Here is a 19,788-nt window from a genome sequence, read left to right as displayed (position 1 = left end):
AATTCTATATTTTGTAATCAGATTGAAAAATTCTCAGTTTTATAATAATATATCTAACAAATACAAATGACAACTATATTTTTATAATATACAAAAAGTATATACAAATGTAAAGCAGATATTAATCATATATATTTAAAACTTAACACTATACATATCTAAAGCATGGTTCGTGACAGATCGGTTCGAGTAAATTTACATTAAAACCGTAGGTCTCTGCAATTGTCTTGTATTCTTTTATGACTTCCTCGGATGGATTAGAGCGTGTTGTATAAACCCAAAGCATTTCTAAATTTTGGAAGAGAAACTAATGTTATAAATATGTTTATATGTGATTTTTGATTGACATGTAAAATTGTGATTACGTTCGCCCATTTGTCCTGCATTTTTCGAATTTTATTAAAGGTAGAAATGTATTGTTGAACTCTAATCCATTACGTAGACTTTTGGTTCAGGGACTATTTTGAAGAGATGTGTGGGAATGATTTACCCACCTCCCCTTTGGAATTTGGTTTGTTAACGAAATTATTACGATGCTCAATGTCATTTTTTTTTCGTACTTTCCACCGTGTATAAAATTCAACAAAACAACTCTCTTCATCATCGGATGCATTTATCTATTATCTTCCAGTGATATCGGCAAGTGTAAATGTTTTGTAGAAAAAATAGCTAAAACCTATTCCAAATACAAATACACAAAGCCCAACAAAACAGCTGTCTTTTGCTTAATGTTTGACGTATCTTAAATTGAGAGTTGGTGAAAATCCCATATTAAAAATTTGCCTACCAATTGTTGTTTGAGTTTATTTCTAGAGCTAATGTTGCAGGTTTGAGAACAAGGCTAACTTTAATTTGGGATTTTCAATTAGAATTCTCAAACCCATCACAAATATGGCCCGAATAGTATGGAATTAGGGTTGCCAGATTTTTATTTCGTGTTAACGGGACAAAGCTCAAATTTAAGCCAAATTCCCGGGATTTTTAAAAATTTCCGGGGACAATTGAAAAAAAAGAAACGCCTATAAATTTGTATGGGTTTCTCATTCGGCGAAATAATTTTTAGATAGAATTAAACTTTTTTAACTCATTTCTTCATACCAAATATTTTTATGAAACAGGCTAACAATTAATACGTTTACTGTGTTTAATGCGAATTCAATATTCTATGGGTTCTTTTTTCAAACGTTATTTTAAAACACAACACTTCCCCATGCAAAGTGAATATTTAGGTGTGGGAAATGTCAAACATTGACCTTCTTCAGAACCACAGTAGGGATGAATTTTTCTTCTTTACAGAGTTGCATGCAGGGATGTCCCGGCCAATACGACACATTTGGCAACGCTGTGTGGAATCAAGACGATTTTCTTACATGTTTCTTAAGTTGTAGAGAATTTTTATACCCAACTGTACTTGTAAACAAGGTATTATATTGGATAACGGTTGGTTGTACAGGTATAAAGGAATCGAGATAGATATAGACTGCCATAAAAATCATCAATATCGAAAAAATATTAGATTGAGCTATGCCCGTCTGTCCGGTAACATGAAAACTTGAGTAAATATTGAGATATCTTCACCAAATTTGGTACACGAGCTTATCTGGACCCAGAATAGATTGGTATTGAAAATGAGCGAAATCGGATGATAACCACGTCCACTTTTTATATATTGTTACGAATATTAGCAAAACTAAGGAGTGCTGCCATCTCCAGGCCGATGCTAAGCAGTGACGTGAATTCACATCAATAATTCAATCATTATGTATCTACATAAACGAATCAATAATTGCGTCTACACATATGTACACATTCCGACGAGCAACATTTACATACAAGGCAGCGAGAGATGAGATGTCACACACAGATGAATTTACTTATACGCTTATGTGTGTGCGGGAGACTGTAACCTACAAACTCACATATGTACATCTGAGAAGCGCTAAAAAGTAGACAATTGTAAACAAGTAGAAACTAATGAGAACTATACACACACGAATATAGTTGGTAAGTTCTGGAAATGGAAGAGCCTAGAAGTATGCAGCGTAAACTATAAAAGCGGGGCAGGCGAGTAAGAAGGAATTCAGTTTTGATTTGAGATTTCGATTAAGCGCTATCTAGCGAGCTATAGCAGAATTATTTTGAATAGTAGAGTTTCATTTGAGCTATCAATCAGTTTGGTTATTAAGCTTGCTATTCGTTGCAAAGTATAAGTGTTATTGTGAAGTACTGTAATAAAGGCCATTTTTCAATTATTCAATATTGGAGTTATTTATTCAACAGTTTAGCGATACGAACTTAGCAGAGGGTTGCAAATAAGAGGATTTGCAAGCAATTTCGTTACAATATATAACATTTTGGAAAACACAAAAAACCTGATTATTTAGTAAACAATACACCTAAATGTTGAAGTTTGACAAGTGGACTAATATTAAGACTCTTGATAAAAATTTTAACAAATTTTTTAAAATGGGGGTGGCACTGCCCACTTGTGATAAAATCAATTTTACAAATATTATTAATCATAAACCAAAAATCGTGAAACCTATCGTAACAAAATTCGTGAGAGACGTTGCCTTTACTATAGGGAATTCTTTGAAAAAAAAATTTACGAAATGGGTTAAAAACCACGCCCACTTTTATATTAAAGATTTTTCAAAGGGTCGTGGACGAATAAAATAAGCTATATCTTTACTAAAAAGAGCTTTATATCAATGGTATTTCATTTCCCAAGTGGATTTATAACAATAATTAGGAAAAACTTCAAATTTAAAAAATGGGCGTGGCAACGCCCCTTTTATGACTAAGCAATTTCTTATACTCAGTTGAGCAGAGCTCACAGAGTATATAAACTTTGATTGTATAACGGTTGGTTTGTGTATATCAAAATCATCAGGATCGAAAAATAATTTGATTGAGCCATGTCCGTCCGGCAGTCCGTTAACACGAGAACTTGAGTAAATTTAGAGGTATCGTGATCAAATTTGGTATGTAGGTTCCTGAGCATTCATCTCAGATCGCTGTGTAAAATGAACGATATCGGACCATAACCACGCCCACTTTTTCGGTATCGAAAATTTCGAAAAACCGAAAAAGTGCGATAATTCATTACCAAAGACGTATAAAGCGATGAAACTTGGTAGATGAGTTGAACTTATGACGCAGAATAGAAAATGAGTAAAATTTTGGACAATGGGCGTGGCACCGCCCACTTTTAAAAGAAGGTAATTTAAAAGTTTTGCAAGCTGTAATTTGGCCGTCGTTAAAGATATCATGTTGAAATTTGGCTCTTATTACTACATGTATGCTTAATAAAAATTAGCAAAATCGGAGAGCGACCGCGCCCACTTTTAAAAAAAAAAATTTTTTTAAGTCAAATTTTAACAAAAAATTTAATATCTTTACAGTATATTAGTAAATTATGTCAACATTCAACTCCAGTAATGATATGGTGTAAGAAAATACAAAAATAAAAGAAAATTTCAAAATGGGCGTGGCTCCGCCCTTTTTCATTTAATTCGTCTAGAATACTTTTATTGCCATAAGTCGAACAAAAATTGACCAATCCTTGTGAAATTTGGTAGGGGCATAGATTCTGTGACGATAACTGTTTTCTGTGAAAATGGGCGAAATCGGTTGAAGCCACGCCCAGTTTTTATACACAGTCGACCGCCTGTCCTTCCGCTTGGCCGTTAACTTGATAACCTGAGCAAAAATCGATATATCTTTACTAAACTTAGTTCACATACTTATCTCATCTCACTTTATCTTGGTATAAAAACTGGCCGATATCGGACTATGACCACGCCCACTTTTTCGACATCGAAAATTACGAAAAATGAAAAAAATGCCATAATTCTATACCAAATATGAAAAAAAGGATGAAACATGGTAATTGGATCGGTTTATTGACGCAAAATATAACTTTAGAAAAAAACTTTGGTATGACACCTACCATATTAAGTAGAAGAAAATAAAAAAGTTCTGCAGGGCGAAATAAAAAACCCTTGAAATCTTGGCAGGAATACTGTTCGTGGTATTACACATATAAATAAATTAGCGGTACCCGACAGATGATGTTCTGGGTCACCCTAGTCCACATTTTGGTCGATATCTCGAAAACACCTTCATATATACAACTTAGGGCCACTCCCTTTTAAAACCCTCATTAATACCTTTCATTTGATATCCATATCGTACAAACATATTCTATATTCACCCCTGGTCCACCTTTATGGTGATATCTCAAAAAGGCGTCCACCTATAGAACTAAGGCCCACTCCCTTTTAAAATATTCATTAACACCTTTCGTTTGATACCCATATTGTACAAACGCATTCTAGAGTCACCCCTGGTCCACCTTTATGGCGATATCTCGAAAAGGCGTCCACCTATAGAACTAAGGCCCACTTCCTATTAAAATACTCATTAACCCGTTTCGTTTCATACCCATATCGTACAAACAAATTCTAGGGTCACCCCTGGTCCACCTTTATGGCGATATCTCGAAACGGCGTCTACCTGTGGAACTAAGAATCACGCCCTTTTAAAACATTCATTAACACCTTTCATTTGATACTCATATCGTACGAACAACACATTCCAGGGTTACCCTAGGTTCATTTTCCTAAATGGTTATTTTCCCTTATGTTTTCACCATAGCTCTCAACTGAGTATGTAATGTTCGGTTACACCCGAATTTAACCTTCCTTACTTGTTATGTTTCGGGAGCCATAACTCGAAGAAAAATTAGTTCAGAATAGAACCATATGTAATATGCATACGCAGCCTTGTAACATTATTAAGAACACAAAACAAACAACAACAGCATTTCAAGTGTACAGATGGGTATGTAATGTTCGGTTTCACCCGAACTTTGACTTCCTTACTTGTTTAAAAGAGTGTTTGGTCTCCTAAGATGAACAATGCAGAAAATCAAATTGGGAGCTAAATTTTTCTACACCTTTTGGAAATTTTTGTTTTGTTGCTTCCACGGTTGTATTGCCGTTACTGGAATGGGCGAAATCGGTTGAAGGCACGCCTAGTTTTTATACACAGTCGACCGTCTGTCCTTCCGCTCGGCCGTTAACACGATATCTTGAGCAAAAATCGATATATCTTTACTAAACTCAGTTCACGTACTTATCTGAACTCACTTTATATTGGTGTAAAAAATGGCCGAAATCCGACTATGACCACGCCCACTTTTTCGATATCGAAAATTACGAAAAAAGAAAAAAAAAAAGCCATAATTATATACCAAATACGAAAAAATGGATGAAACATGGTAATTGGATTGGTTTATTGACGCAAAATATAACTTTAGAAAAAAACTTTGTAAAATGGGTGTGACACCTACCATATTAAGTAGAAGAAAATGAAAAAGTTCTGCAGGGCGAAATAAAATACCCTTGAAATCTTGGCAGGAACACTGTTCGTGGTATTACATATATAAATAAATTAGTGGTACCCGACAGATGATGTTCTGGGTCACCCTGGTCCACATTTTGGTCGATATCTCGAAAACACCTTCATATATACAACTTAGGGCCACTCCCTTTTAAAACCCTCATTAATACCTTTCATTTGATACCCATATCGTACAAACACATTCTAGAGTCACCTCTGGTCCACCTTTATGGTGATATCGCAAAAAGGCGTCCACCTATAGAACTAAGGCCCACTCCCTTTTAAAATACTCATTAACACCTTTTGTTTGATACCCATATTGTACAAACGCATTCTGTAGTCACCCCTGGTCCACCTTTATGGCGATATCTCGAAAAGGCGTCCACCTATAGAACTAAGGCCAACTCCCTTTTAAAATACTCATTAACCCGTTTCGTTTCATACCCATATCGTACAAACAAATTCTAGGGTCACCCCTGGTCCACCTTTATGGCGATATCTCGAAACGGCGTCTACCTGTGGAACTAAGAATCACGCCCTTTTAAAACATTCATTAACACCTTTCATTTGATACCCATATCGTACAAACAACACATTCCAGGGTTACCCTAGGTTCATTTTCCTAAATGGTTATTTTCCCTTATGTTTTCACCATAGCTCTCAACTGAGTATGTAATGTTCGGTTACACCCGAATTTAACCTTCCTTACTTGTTATGTTTCGGGAGCCATAACTCGAAGAAAAATTAGTTCAGAATAGAACCATATGTAATATGCATACGCAGCCTTGTAACATTATTAAGAACACAAAACAAACAACAACAGCATTTCAAGTGTACAGATTGGTATGTAATGTTCGGTTTCACCCAAACTTAGACTTCCTTACTTGTTTAAAAGAGTGTTTGATCTTATAAGATGAACAATGCAGAAAATCAAATTGGGAGCTAAATTTTTCTACACCTTTTGGAAATTTTTGTTCTGTTGCTTCCACGGTTGTATTGGCGCCACTGGAATTTTCTCTTCTCCGCTATGCTACCGAAGGCTTCCACAAAATAAATTTAATCTTTATTACCTATCAATTTGATCATTGATTGCAATGAGAAATAGTAAGTAGTTTGAAAAATTATTAAAAATGTATTTGATAAAAATAACTAGACATATTTGTTGAAAAAAAAATATTAAGAATATTAAAAAAAAATTGTTAAACAAACGAATTTAATTAAATTATTAAAAGAAATAGCAGAAAAACTTTTTTAAAAAATTAGTAAAAGGAACTGAATTATTAAAATAATACAAAAAAAAATTATTTATATCTAACTGGAAAATTTGTTAGAAAATTAGCAAACAAATTTTATTTTTTTTTTTAAGTTTTTAATGTAAAAAAGAATTTATGAGACGAATGGTAAAGAAATAAAAAAATTTAAGAACTTATAAAACTTGTTAATAAAAAGAAAAGTAGAAAAGATTTTGTTAAAGAATTGATTTAATTAAAACTAATACAGAAATTTGATAAAAAAGAAATCGAAAAACAACATTTTTATTTAGAACTAGTAAAATAAATGAACAAAGAGTTTTTTTGGAAATAATTGGTAAAAAAACTAAGTATTTTTTTGAAATGAGTATAAACAAGTGCCGAAGACTTCATACCTTTCATGAATGGGGCTGAACAATAATCTTATCCCATTGGTAATCTCCAAATAATCGGCTGTATAAGATAAGAAATATTATTAATATAGTGAACAGAAAAAATATAAAATAAAAAAATAGGTAGGAACTTTGTGTGAGGATGCAAAGTTTCACGTTTTTTGTGGCCTACATGTAAAAACTGTGACTACGAATCACGTATTTCAACAATATATGACGTAAACGTAAGTATTTGATGAAATCTGATGAAATTTGAAGCTTCTAGCAGTAAAAAATGGGCAAAAATGACAGATTATATGGGGTATATAATATATATACCACCGATCTGCTCGATTTTTTTAGACAACGATATATGCTAAATACTATAATACTAATATTTGACAAAAATCCTCTGTTTCTGAAAAATCGGTTATATAGAGGATATATATATGATATAGTGTTCCGATCCGGCCGGTTCTGACAAATGTCTAATCGGACACCGAAATACACCCGCTCAACAAATTTTATCAAGATATCTCAAAAATTGAGGGACTAGTTTGCTTACAAACAGACAGACGGACAGACGGACATGGCTATATCAATTCAGCTCTTCATCCTGATTATTTCGGCATACTTAATGGTGGGCCTATCTATTTTCCGTTAATGATTTACAATTTTGTGATTCGGGACGAAGTTAATATACCATTTCATTTTCATGAAAGCTATAAAATTAAGTAATTAGTTACAAGAACAAAAAAAAAAAATTATAAAATTTGTAAAAATGTAACGAAATAGAAAACTTCATTTCATTAAAATTAGTAAAGAATATTGGTAAAAAAAATTTATTTCAAAGAAATTATTTAAAAAAAACAAAAACTTATAAAAATAAAAATAATTAGCAAAAAACGGCACTATGGACAAATTCATCCTATTTGACGTCCTCACGGATCGACCTGATCAACTATAAATTGCGATACATTTTAAAATACATGTCCTGTATCTGCGAGACTCGTACTAGCGTGTGCTGCTATATCTTTTTTACTGCCTTTATGGCATAGAGAATGAGAATAAGTCGACTGAAATACCTTTTAGTAAAATAAGACATTGTTCACACAACTTAAAATTCGAAAAGGTATTCACTGGTACTGGTTTTTCACCAGTAAGAAAACCGTTTCTATTTATACTTATATCGCTCAAATTATCTTGCAGACCATTCGCTTTCCGTGACGAACATGCATAATAGGGACCTAGTCTGGCGGCGTTCGAACGCAGCCACAAATCGCAATACTTACTGAAAACAAAAATTACTTACTGGCGTGTTTATCATTTGGTAAATCCTGGCACGAATATATGATAAGTTTCTCACAATCAAGACTTATAATTTTGTACACAATGTGTTCCCAATCAATATCTTGACCTCCAGCGGAACTAGAGGAACTAGCGGAACTAGCATATGCTGCAAAATATAAATAAAAGTTAAAGTTTAAATTTCTTAGAAAGATATGATTATAGTAACATACCATGTTTATCATCATAGTTTTTATAAAATTGACCATCAGGCAGGAATATAAGTTGTCCGTTTGTAACTTGTTTGGATTCGCTAATAAATGTGAAAAAAAACAAAATTTGTAAAACTGTTGTGTATATTTTCAAAGTAAACAACAAGAAGAGTATATGAACGCTACTGTAACCTGAGAGAGGAAGCAAGGCGCCTTTGCAGGAGGAAAGAAGCATAGGCAGTAAGGCATGAGTGTGAGGAGCATGAGCTGTTCGTAACCACGAATGACGCCTGCAAATTTTAGCAAAAAAATTCGACGACAGAAGAAAGGTTCTTAGTCGGGGGTAAAATGCTGTCGGAATTAAAACGGTGACCTTTTAACCGATGTTCAGAGAGTACTTAGATTATGCAGGGAACACTTCTCTGACCTTCCAAATGGAGACAACGATGTACCTATCGCCCAAGGATTTATGATGACTTTGAGCCCGCAATCGATGAATTTATGTTCCTCCACCCGACTATGACGAAATCAGAATATAAATAACCAGATTAAAAAACAACAAGACTCGAACGATCAGTGGCGTAGTGCAATTTTCTTGTGCCCGGGGAAAAAAATTTGTTTGGTTTCCCCGCAAAACTTATACGGCTGTGCAAACTGGCGTTGAGTAACACTATCAGCTCAGTCAGAATAGGGAAAGACCTCCCCGAGCCCTTCGAAGCTAAACGAGGTGACCTCCTATCGTGCGATTCCTTTAATTCGATGCTGGAGAAAATTATACTAGCTGCAGAACTTAACTGCTCTGGAACAATATTGTATAAAAGCGTGCAATTATTGGCATATGCTGATGACATTGATATCATTGGCCTAAACACATGCGCCGTTAGTTCTGCTTACTCCAAACTGGAAAAAGAAGCGGTAAAGATGAGTTTGATGGTGAATGAGGACAACACGAAGTACCTTCTGTCATCGAGCAAAGAGTCAGCGCATATGCGCATTGGCAACCACGCTACTGTTCGCAGCCACAATTTCGAAATGGTAAAAGACTTCGTTTATTTGGGAACCAGCATCAACATCAGCTCTGAAATCAGACGAAGAATCACTTTTGCCAATAAATGCTACCTTTGACTAGGTAGGCAATTGAAAAGTAAAGTCCTCTCTCGGCAAACGAAAATTAAACTCTACAAGTCACTTATCGTACCCGTCCTGCTGTATGGTGCAGAGGCATGGACCATGACAACATCAGATAAAGCGGCTCTGGGAGTGTTGGAGAGAAAAGTCATTCGAAAGATTTATTGACCTCTGGCGAGTACCGAAGTAGTTTTAACAATGAGCTGTACGAGCTCTGCGCAGCATCAACATAGTCCAGTGAATTAAAACGCACCTTCTGCGCTGATTAGGCCATGTTATGCGAATGAAAGATAACGCTCCGGCTAAGAAAGTGTTTCTGTCGGAACCAGCCTATGGAAGTAGAGGTAGAGGGCGGTCCCCACTCCGCTGGAAGGACCAGGTGGAAAACGATTTAACTCCCTTGGTGTGATCAATTGGTGACGGTTGGCAGAGAGAAGAAGCGACTGGCGCACCTTGTTGGACGGCCGTAACCGTTTAAACAAATTAAGTAAGTAAAGTAAATCGTGTAAATCTTGTACATATTTCTTTTTGGAAACGATCGAGAACGCTTTTCATAACGCGAGAAATTTCACATTCTGCGGAAAGACCAACTTCTCTTGCCGATTCTCCAGGCATTTTGCGGCGCCTTCTTACACGTTTTTATTATACCAATACCCCATTTTTCAAAAAGAGACTTCGCTTTTTCTATTGATTCACAGAAAGTGTCTCGAATATCGGATATTGCAGGCACTAATGATTTAAGAATATGATACGCTTTTCTAAAATTCATCCCCGGATCTTGTAATCTGAGCTGCATACGTTCAATCCTCCTTAAGATTTCCTACCAGAAATAATGAAACTAAAATTAAGTATATTTTGGAAAGGATTGTAGCTTCGCTTCTGGTGTCACTTGAGGTGTGCTAATCTGCAAATTGTTCTCTGTGTTCTACCACACTCTCTAGCCCATTGGCGATAACGCTAACCGCTTGTATTGTGGTGCTGCATCGTGTTTCAGATTCACGTTTGGCAGTTTTTGTTAGATCATTTTTTAATAATTCCCATCGTAACGTTGAACGTGAGAAAAATACATATGTATATATGCTTTCAATTATTCCACAACCTGTCGCAACTGTTCCGGATATATGCATGCCTTCTTAGTATAGAAAATTTTTTCCAGAAACCAGTTATAATAAAAATGATTTGCGAACCATTTGACGCCCCTGTGAGTAGCGCCCGGTGCAAATACACCCTTTCCCCCTCTCACTCCGCCACTGCGGGCGCTGATGGTTCTCCTGCGGAGCCATTCAAATACGGCGACGAGGAGTTGATAAAAGACCCATCTATAAGCCTTTGTGCGAAATTCCACCGGATATGTGAAATATGATCGGACGGATGCATGTCTCACGTTTGGAATCCAATTGGTCTTTGCCCAGTCTACACAAAGTGGGATACTGCAAATTTAAGCTTCGTCGTAGCGACGATGTGTTTTCAAATACCAAATTAGACAATGGATACATCTTTCGGAGATCTGACTAAACTGAGAACAAAATACTATAACCTAGCGGCAAAAAAAGTTCTGAACTCTTAAGGAATGTATCGACAACATGATTTAATGTCATCGTCCTCAATTCAGCTTCAACACGAAGTAGTTTTGAGTATTCGTCAGATCCCTAATGAATATTATCAGAACTCTAATCACCAGAGCTGCATGAGCCTTGTTAGATCAATCATTTGTGCAGACCAGCTCTCCAGTCCAATGCTTGCTTGGCTGATTTATGGCTTAATTTTTATTTTACAAGAAATTTACCCCTAATCAGCATGTCTAGGTCATCCATGCAGGCAAACAATTAGCAGCAATTTTTTTTAAGATCCCAGTGTAGAGCATACTGGACCCTGCTCTCACCCCTCTCCGCAGCACATTGAAAATTATTGGTTCGAGTTCGGGTCATATCTATATCATAATCACAATATTGTGACGAATGTTGACATCACTAGGCTGTTAGTAAATAATCACGCAACAACAAAAACGTGAAGCAGCCACTCTTATGTACATGAACACATCAATCATCATTTATACACATATATAGAAGGTGACGAAGTGATAACTCACTCACACACATGTAGTCTTCAGCCAAAGTTGTTACTCATGCATACACACGCATATAAGTAGCTAAATTACCAAGCAGGAGATACAACAGTTCTAGAAGGTGAAAAGTCTTGATCTTAGTAGGAATATGCGGACGAGGCAACAGGGAGTATAAAAGTAGTGCAAGCTGAGGAATGATTAATCAGTTTTGATTTAAGCACGCTATTGGTTGAGAAGTTTAATTGTGAAGTACTACTCCCAAGGTAATCTAAATGAAGTCCAGTTTGCAATACTAAATATTGGAGTGATTTATTCAACAGTTTAGCTATTCGACCGTTAGCAGAGGGTTTCAAATAAGCGGAATTTCCCAAAATTCGTTACAATTGGTGTCAGAAGAGACAACAAGGATATGGCCAAGTTTCATTTGAAGATCCAACAGCTCAAAGAGGAGTTGGAGAACCGTGGGTTGAACACAAACGGCAATAAATCCGAACTACAAACATGACTACGAGAGGCAATAGAATCAGAAGGAATTAACGTAGAAGAGAATGTCTTTCATTTTGATGGCGATGAGACAACAAAATGGGGGGGTGGGGGGGGGGGGGGGGGGAGAAAAATGAAACACAGCAGACAATGGCGAACACAGACTTCAACATAATATTGGCTGCAATATCGGTCATCACAAATATCCACCAGCATGTCATCGCAACTGGAATCACAGGAGACACCTATAACATCCAAGGTGGAATCACAGGAGACACGTGTAACATGCAAGATGGAAACACAGCTAGAATCCCAGGAGACTCGTATAACAACCAAGATGGAAGCACAATTGAAAGAACAAGACACGCATAACAGTACAAGTCGAAGCACAAGAGGCGGGTATATCATCAAAACTCGAAGCGCGAAAAAATTTAGGCCAAGGTGGATGCTTTGAGGGGACTTATCCAGGAGTTGCAACTTAATCGCCCGGCTGCTTCAACGAGAAATACGAAGGTAAAAACTACATCTTTTGACGGTTCTGTTCCTTTCCAGGCCTTTAAGCTTCAATTTGACAAAAAGTCAGTAGTGAACAACTGGAATGCTGAAGATAAAGTTGCTGCACTCTCCGTGGCATTGAAAGGGCCTGCAGCTGAAATCTTGCAGACTATTCCAGAGTACGAACGGAACAGTTATGAAGAATTGATAGCCGCTGTCGAGAGACGTTATGGAAGCGAGCATGGAAAACACATACACCAAATTGAGTTGCGAAACCGTTACCAAAAAGCGAATTAGACTTTGCAGGAGTTTGCTTCGGATGTTGAAAGGTTGGTCATTTGGCAAATGCGGACGCACCCGTGGAATACACTGATAGGGTAAAGATTCAGAGCTTTATAAACGACATACGGGATGTCGAAACGAAGCGAGCGACATACGCAAACCCAAAGCCAAAATTCGCTGAAACGGTATCCCATGCACTGACACAGGAAACTGCCTCACTTTTGAGTAAACCAGCATACAAACCACGCCGTGTGGAAGTAGAAAGGCCAGACTGGGTGAACACAATATTGGAGGCGCTGAAAGGGTGGCAAAAGCGGTGTGACAGAGTAATCAAATGTTTCAAATGCGGGAAGTCAGGTCACATTGCATTGCTGATTCTAGTGCTTCAACAGCATGTGTGGTCTTAAGAACAAAGCTGGAGGAGATGAGCAAGAGCGAGACAGATGCGAAGATCGAGAACTTGCTCCAGCTATTGAATGTCCTGTGATATCTGTATCATAAATTGGAAGAAAATCGAGCCGTCTTTCCGTCAGAGGAAATGTGGATGGCAAGGAACGTGTACTGACTGTAGATATGGGCACATCTCATTCTATAATCTGGTCTAATTTGGTCAAGAGGAGAGTAAAGCCATTACATGGAGCAAGACTGCGTACTGTCACTGGCGAGTTTAACCAAGTCCAGGGAGAAGTGGTATGTGAAGTCTTAATTGGGAAGGTCATGGTTCTACACAAATTCGTTGCGGCAGAGATCATTGATTAAGTCATATTAGGAGTGGACTTCGTAGTTGACCATGGCATCAAGATCGAAATGCAAAGGAGGATTATGCAAACACTTACACACGCATATGGCCAGTATACAAACATTAACTACAAATATGCATGTATATAGCTGGTAACCAAGCAGGGGATCCAACAGTTCTAGAAGCCGAAACGTCTAGACCTTCGGAGAAATATGCGGACGAGACAACATAGAGTATAAAAGCAGCGCAAGCTGAGGAATGAGTAATCAGTTTGATTTAAACACGCTTTTGTTAAGTAAGTGATATTGTACTACACCCAAAGTAATCTAAATAAAGATCAGTTTGCAATGTTGAAAATTGGAGTGAACTATTCAACAGTTTAGCCATTCGAGCGTTAGAAGAAAGTTTGAAATATGAGGAATATCGCCGAAATTCTTTACAATTGGTGCCGGAGGAGGAATTGTTGAAAAAATTCCTGAGATTTCGAATACAATTTGGACATGATAAAGTTACGTGAATTAAGGAGCCAGGAACTGAAAAAGGAGTTGGAGAACCGTGGATTGAGTATAACCGGCGACAAGATCGAACTTCAAGAACGAATACGTCTTTCGTCCTGATGGACACGAAACATTCAAAAAATGGAAGAGAAAAACGAAACATCACAGAGAGTTACGAGCATAGACTTGAACATGCTATTGGCTGCAATATCTGCACAAAAGTGGACAATGACATTTCAACTGGAATCGCAGGAGACACGCATAACATCGAAGATTGAAGCACAATTGGAAGAACAGAAGACATATACGGCATCTCAACTGGAACTGCAAGAGGCACGCATATCTGAAATGTCGGCACAAATTTAGGAGCAGGTATCATCGCAGCTCTTTGCGAAGTTGGAGGAGCAGGATGCACAAATTTTATAAGGATAAAATTGATGCCGAGATAGAATCGTTAAAAGGTCGTCTGGAGCAGTTACAACTAAATCGCCCAGCTGTTCCAGAGAGAAATCCAAAGGTAAAAATTCCATCTTTTGACGGCTCTGTTCCTTTCCAGGTATTCAAACTTCAATTTGAGAGGACGTCAACACTGAACAACTGGAATGCTGAAGATAAAATTGCTGCGCTGTTCGTGGCATTGAAAGAGACTGGAGCTGGTATCTTAAAGACAATTCCAGAGTACGAACGGAACAGTCATTAAGCATTAGTGGTCGCTGTCGAGAGATGTTGCGGAAACGAGCATGGGAAACAGATATACTAAATTGAGTTGTAAAACTGCTACCAAAAAGCGAATGAGACTTTGCAGCAGTTTCGTCGGATGTCGAAAGGCTGACCTATTTAGCATATGCTGGCGTACTCGTGGAATACAGCGAGAGGGTAAAAATCCAGAGCTTTATAAATGGCATACGGGACGTGGAAGCGCAGCCAGCTACATACGCATACCCAAAGCCAACATTTGCTGAAACGGTATCCCATGCACTGACTCAGGAAACAGCGTCACTTTTGAGTAAACCCGAATACAAAGCTCATCGCGTGGAAGTAAAAAGGCCAGATTGGGTGGACATAATTTTGGAAGCACTGAAGGGATCACAACAAAAAAGATCCAGATCACATTGTACGTCATCGAATCACTGGTCGTAATAGTTCCAACAATATGGGTGGCCGTAAGCGTAGAGCTGAAGGAAGGGCGACAGCTAGCTCTTGCTTGAATGCACAATTTTGTAGTGGCAGAGATTGTTGATGAAATCATAATTGAAGTGAACTTCTTAATCAACCAATGCATCAAGATCGACATGCAAAGCAAGACGATGCGATATAAGAACATGGATGTGCCACTTAATTTCGGCTACGAAAAAGGCTACCGCAGGGAACAAGTGCTGGTGGAGGAGAATTAGCAAATACCACCAAAATCGGAGGCGGTCATCGGGGCAAAGATTGATGGAGATTATGGGACAAACATATTTTGGGTTGTCGAGGCAGCAAACAAATCAACAACGAAAATGCTTGTAAGAAAAACCTAAACAAGATGGACATATTACGGTAAGAGTACTCAATGAGTTCAAGTCACCATTCAAACTGACTCAAGGAGCTTTATTGGGAAGATGCCAAGAGGATGAAGTAATTATTAACTGTGAATAGCTTCAGAACGTTTTAGCAATCAAGATTGATCTTTCAAATGACATCACGGCATGGACGGAGGGGCTAGAGGAAGACTATCAGAATAAGGCAAAACAACTGCTCCTAAAGTGCGCAAACATATTTGACCAGGATGGCTCCATTCCAGGCCGCATCAACGTTGTGAAACATCAATTTGAAACTGGAGATGCGATGCTGATCCGTCAAGCTCCTCGTAGTGTTTCGATGGCAAAGCCGGAAGTTGTGAGTCAAATCATACAAGAAAAAAGCGACAGCGGCGTAATCGAACCATTAGCTAGTCTATGGAGCTGGTGGTACTTGTGAAGAAGAAGGATGGAAAAATGAGGTATTGCGTGGACTACCGCAAGTTGAACGACGTCACGAAAAAGGATAGCTACCCATTGCCATAAATTGACGACAATCTGGACTCGCTATCTGGTACGAAATGGTCGATGGACAGGAGAAGGTAGGTAGTGAATTGCACGGAGAGAGTTGCTGGCATTGGTAGAGAGCATTAAACATTTTCATAATTACCTCTACGGGCAGCGATTCGCGTCAGGACATATCACGCAGCGTTGAGATGGAAATGGAATGAAAGGCCAAATAGAGAGGAGATTTGAGCGGAGAACCCTATTGTTGAGTCAAATTGGGCACAGTGTAACTGTTTAGAATTGATATCCGGCTGCTTGCATCGAGTATGGGAGAATGAGGATGGTCAATGTAAGAGGAAACTGGTAGTTGTTCCCAGGAAAAGGATTCCTGACGTTCTCAACGAGCTGCATAATGGTCCAAGTGGAGGTCATCTGGGGATCACGAAGACGCTCGTGAAAATTAAGCAGATATTCTTTTGGTTTGGTTGCCGTCAGTCGGTCAGGGAGTGGATTGCCAACTGCGAGGTTTGCAGTAGAGCGAAGGAGCCAAAACCCGAAATCATAGTCAGATGAAGCAATAAAACTCAGGTGCACCATTTGAAAGGATCGCTATGGATGTCGCAGGTTCGTTTCGTACTTAAAACCTCGGAAACAATTATCTACTGGTCGTTATGGATTATTTCAGCAAATGGCCAGAGGCATAGCAAATTCCAAATCAAGAAGAGGAAACAGTAGCAGAAGTGTTTATAAACAATTGGGTTTGTAGGTTTGGTGTACCAATGGAGTTACATTGTGACCAAGGTAGGAATTTTGAAGCAACTGTATTCCAAGAAATGTGTAAGACATTAGGCATTCGAAAAGCACGGTCAACTGCATTGCATCCTCAGTCCGATGATATGGTGGAAACGATTCAATAGAACATTGGAGAAGGACTTAAGGAAAGTAGTGAACAAGTTCCATAAAGAGTGGGATACACGCATAACATTATTCTTGATGGCTTACCGATCGGCAGTGCATGAGACAACGGGCCAAACTCCCGCAAAGGTGATTCTTGGCAATGACCTTCGACTGCCAACTGATTTGATGTTTGGGATAAATGCTGATTCCCAGAGAAATACCAAGAAATCCTCTCGTGTATTGGAGGGAGAGATGAAGGAAATACATGATCTTGTAAGACAACCAACCAAGATCATGAGTGACAAGATGAAAGCTAGGTATGATAAAGCAATTAATTCAGAAAGCTTTCGGGAAGGAGATTTGGTGCTGTTATACAACCCACAACGAAAAAAAGTTGTCTCCGAAATTGCAGTTTAATAGGGAACGCCCATACAAAGTTGTAAAATGGATCAACGATGTAGTTTACCGCATACAAAGCATTGGCAAACCACGAAACCTAATGAAATTGGTTTATTTGGAGAGGCTGGCAGCGTTTAGATCAGAAAATTTGTCAGATCGGAACGATACGATTCAGGTGGAGGGCAGTGTGACGAATTTTAGCACCACTAAGCTGTTAGTAAATAAGGGTACAACATCAATAAAGCAAGCTGCCACTCTTGTATACTCGAACACATCACTTTAATCCATTTACACACGTACATAAAAGGCGACGAAGAGATATCCCACACACACAGAAGTAGTCATCGCCGAAGTAGTTACTCACATATACACACGCATATACATGAATATAGCTGGTAACCAAGCAGGAGATCCAATAATTCTAGAAGGTCAAACATATAGACCTTTGGATAAATATGCGGACGACACAACAGAGAGTATAAAACCAGCGCAAACTGAGGAATGAGTAATCAGTTTGATTTAAACATGCTTTTGTTAAGTACGTGATATTGAAGAATAATTTATTACTCCCAAAGTATTCTAAATAAAGATCAGTTTGCAATATTGAAAGCTGGAGTGAATTATTCAGCGGTTTAGCGATTCGAACGTTAGCAGAAGGTTTTAAATAAGCGGAATTTTCCCGAAATTCCATACAATATAAAAAAAGTGCAGTCATTTGGGTTGAAAGAAATTTTGTTTAAATCAAATTTTATAGTTAAATTGTTTTTCTTGTTTGGTTCTCGATAAATTGCACTAAAGATGGCACAATGCGGAAACCGGTTTGTCTCCGAACCAAACTTGACGAGGAATGGCGGTAAATGGTTCCAAAGCAGGTAATTGATGTATATTGAAACAATTTTCCATCATTTCCATTTGGTTTGAATACGAACCGAATTCGGTGTTGTACCATCTTCAGTGTTATTATTTCAGAACGAAAAGGGAAACAAATATTTTACCTATGCACTTGTAATTTGAAAAAGTTTCATTGGACACAAAAGACTTCACTTAGTCGAAAAAACAACATAACTTTCATCTAAAACCAAAAGCTTTGCCTGCAATTAAAAATACTTACTTGTCATTTATTTGGAATGTTTTTATATTTAGCTGTTGATTTCCAGTGGTGATATCAGTTTTATGGCAGCGGTAATCTACAGGGTGCTGGGGGATATATCTACTTTGCATATACCAGCTACCTTCCAACTGTAAATAATTAAAACATAAGCTTTTAAAATGGATTTAAAGTCTATACATAGTACTATAAAATTGGCCTGACTTTATACATAGTTTAGACGGTTAAGCGCCAATTAAGTAAGTAAGTAAGTTATACATAGAGCTAACACTTAATTTAGTTAAGTATACAGATCTTAATACTCACCATACTATATCTCACTTCTTTCAAATATTTTATATTTGTTGGGCACTGCTTTGCATTTCCGGCCATCAAACATGATGATGTCAAAAAAATAAAAATTGACAAAGGGGCACTGAAAAAAAAAGTGAAATTGATTAACAAGTAAGGAAGTCTAAGTTCGAGTGAAACCGAACATTACATACCCAGCTGTACACTTTAAATACTGTTGTTGTTATTTTGTGTGCTTAATAGTGTTACAAGGCTGCGCAATAATACATATACATATGGTTCTATTCTGAACTAATTTTCGTTTAAAAGAAGCAAAAACGATACAAAGGCTAACACCAATGACCTTGAGTGTGTAATAATGCAGTTTTCCTTCAGATATGGGAATTTCCCTACTGTTTATTTTAATACAAAGATATAACAGATAGGGAATCAGGTAGTCTGTTCGTCTTGTAATTGATGACGCTATACTACTATGGCCGTATGGTCGGCGCTCAAGCTGCCCCGAGGCACCGAGCCTGGTTGCAGTTGTTAACGCTATGTTCTTTGCTACCAGGTCCACAGGTAGAATGTGCAGAATGGCATACAGTGCAGCTATCAGGGTTGCTTCCAGGGCTCCCGTAATGCTAAGCATTGATAATCTGCATACTACCTCTAATTTTTTGAGGTAGGTTGCATTCTGTGTGGCTTTCCACCAAACAAGAACTCCATAGTATAGAATAGGGCTTACAATCGCTGTAAAAACCCAATGAGAAAGAGAGGGCGATAAGGCCCACGTACACCCCAGTATTCTTTTACATGCATAAAGTGCCGTTGAGGCCTTCTTCACCCTCTCCTCCCCGTTGAGCTTCCATGACAGCTTACTCTCTAGGATG

At 37.8% G+C, this 19,788-nt stretch overlaps 2 protein-coding genes across 7 annotated transcripts in view; one reads left to right on the top strand and one right to left on the bottom strand.

The window, feature by feature from the left end:
• The window catches only part of LOC137241140 (tropomyosin-1-like), an 857,608-nt gene that overhangs the window by 332,196 nt on the left and 505,624 nt on the right, over positions 1-19,788 (top strand). The gene's annotated exons all lie outside the window — the stretch shown is intronic.
• The window catches only part of LOC137241134 (uncharacterized), a 34,372-nt gene continuing 14,586 nt past the window's right edge, over positions 3-19,788 (bottom strand). The window contains exons 2-6 of one of the 2 annotated variants that reach the window (XM_067768411.1): positions 18,932-19,040; positions 18,629-18,756; positions 8,548-8,627; positions 8,340-8,483; positions 3-288 (exon numbers count right to left, since the gene is read on the bottom strand). In XM_067768411.1, coding sequence (XP_067624512.1) covers positions 149-288; positions 8,340-8,483; positions 8,548-8,627; positions 18,629-18,756; positions 18,932-19,040 — 601 coding nt within the window. In that variant the 3' untranslated portion in view covers positions 3-148. Of the gene's footprint in view, positions 289-6,961; positions 7,110-8,339; positions 8,484-8,547; positions 8,628-18,628; positions 18,757-18,931; positions 19,041-19,788 lie in introns of those variants that run through there. The other variant, XM_067768412.1, reaches the window with a different exon arrangement.

This window comes from Eurosta solidaginis, chromosome 2 (assembly GCF_040869045.1).
Source record: "Eurosta solidaginis isolate ZX-2024a chromosome 2, ASM4086904v1, whole genome shotgun sequence".
In the NCBI taxonomy this organism is placed as follows: domain Eukaryota; kingdom Metazoa; phylum Arthropoda; class Insecta; order Diptera; family Tephritidae; genus Eurosta; species Eurosta solidaginis.
This window is presented reverse-complemented; position numbering and strand designations above follow the sequence as displayed.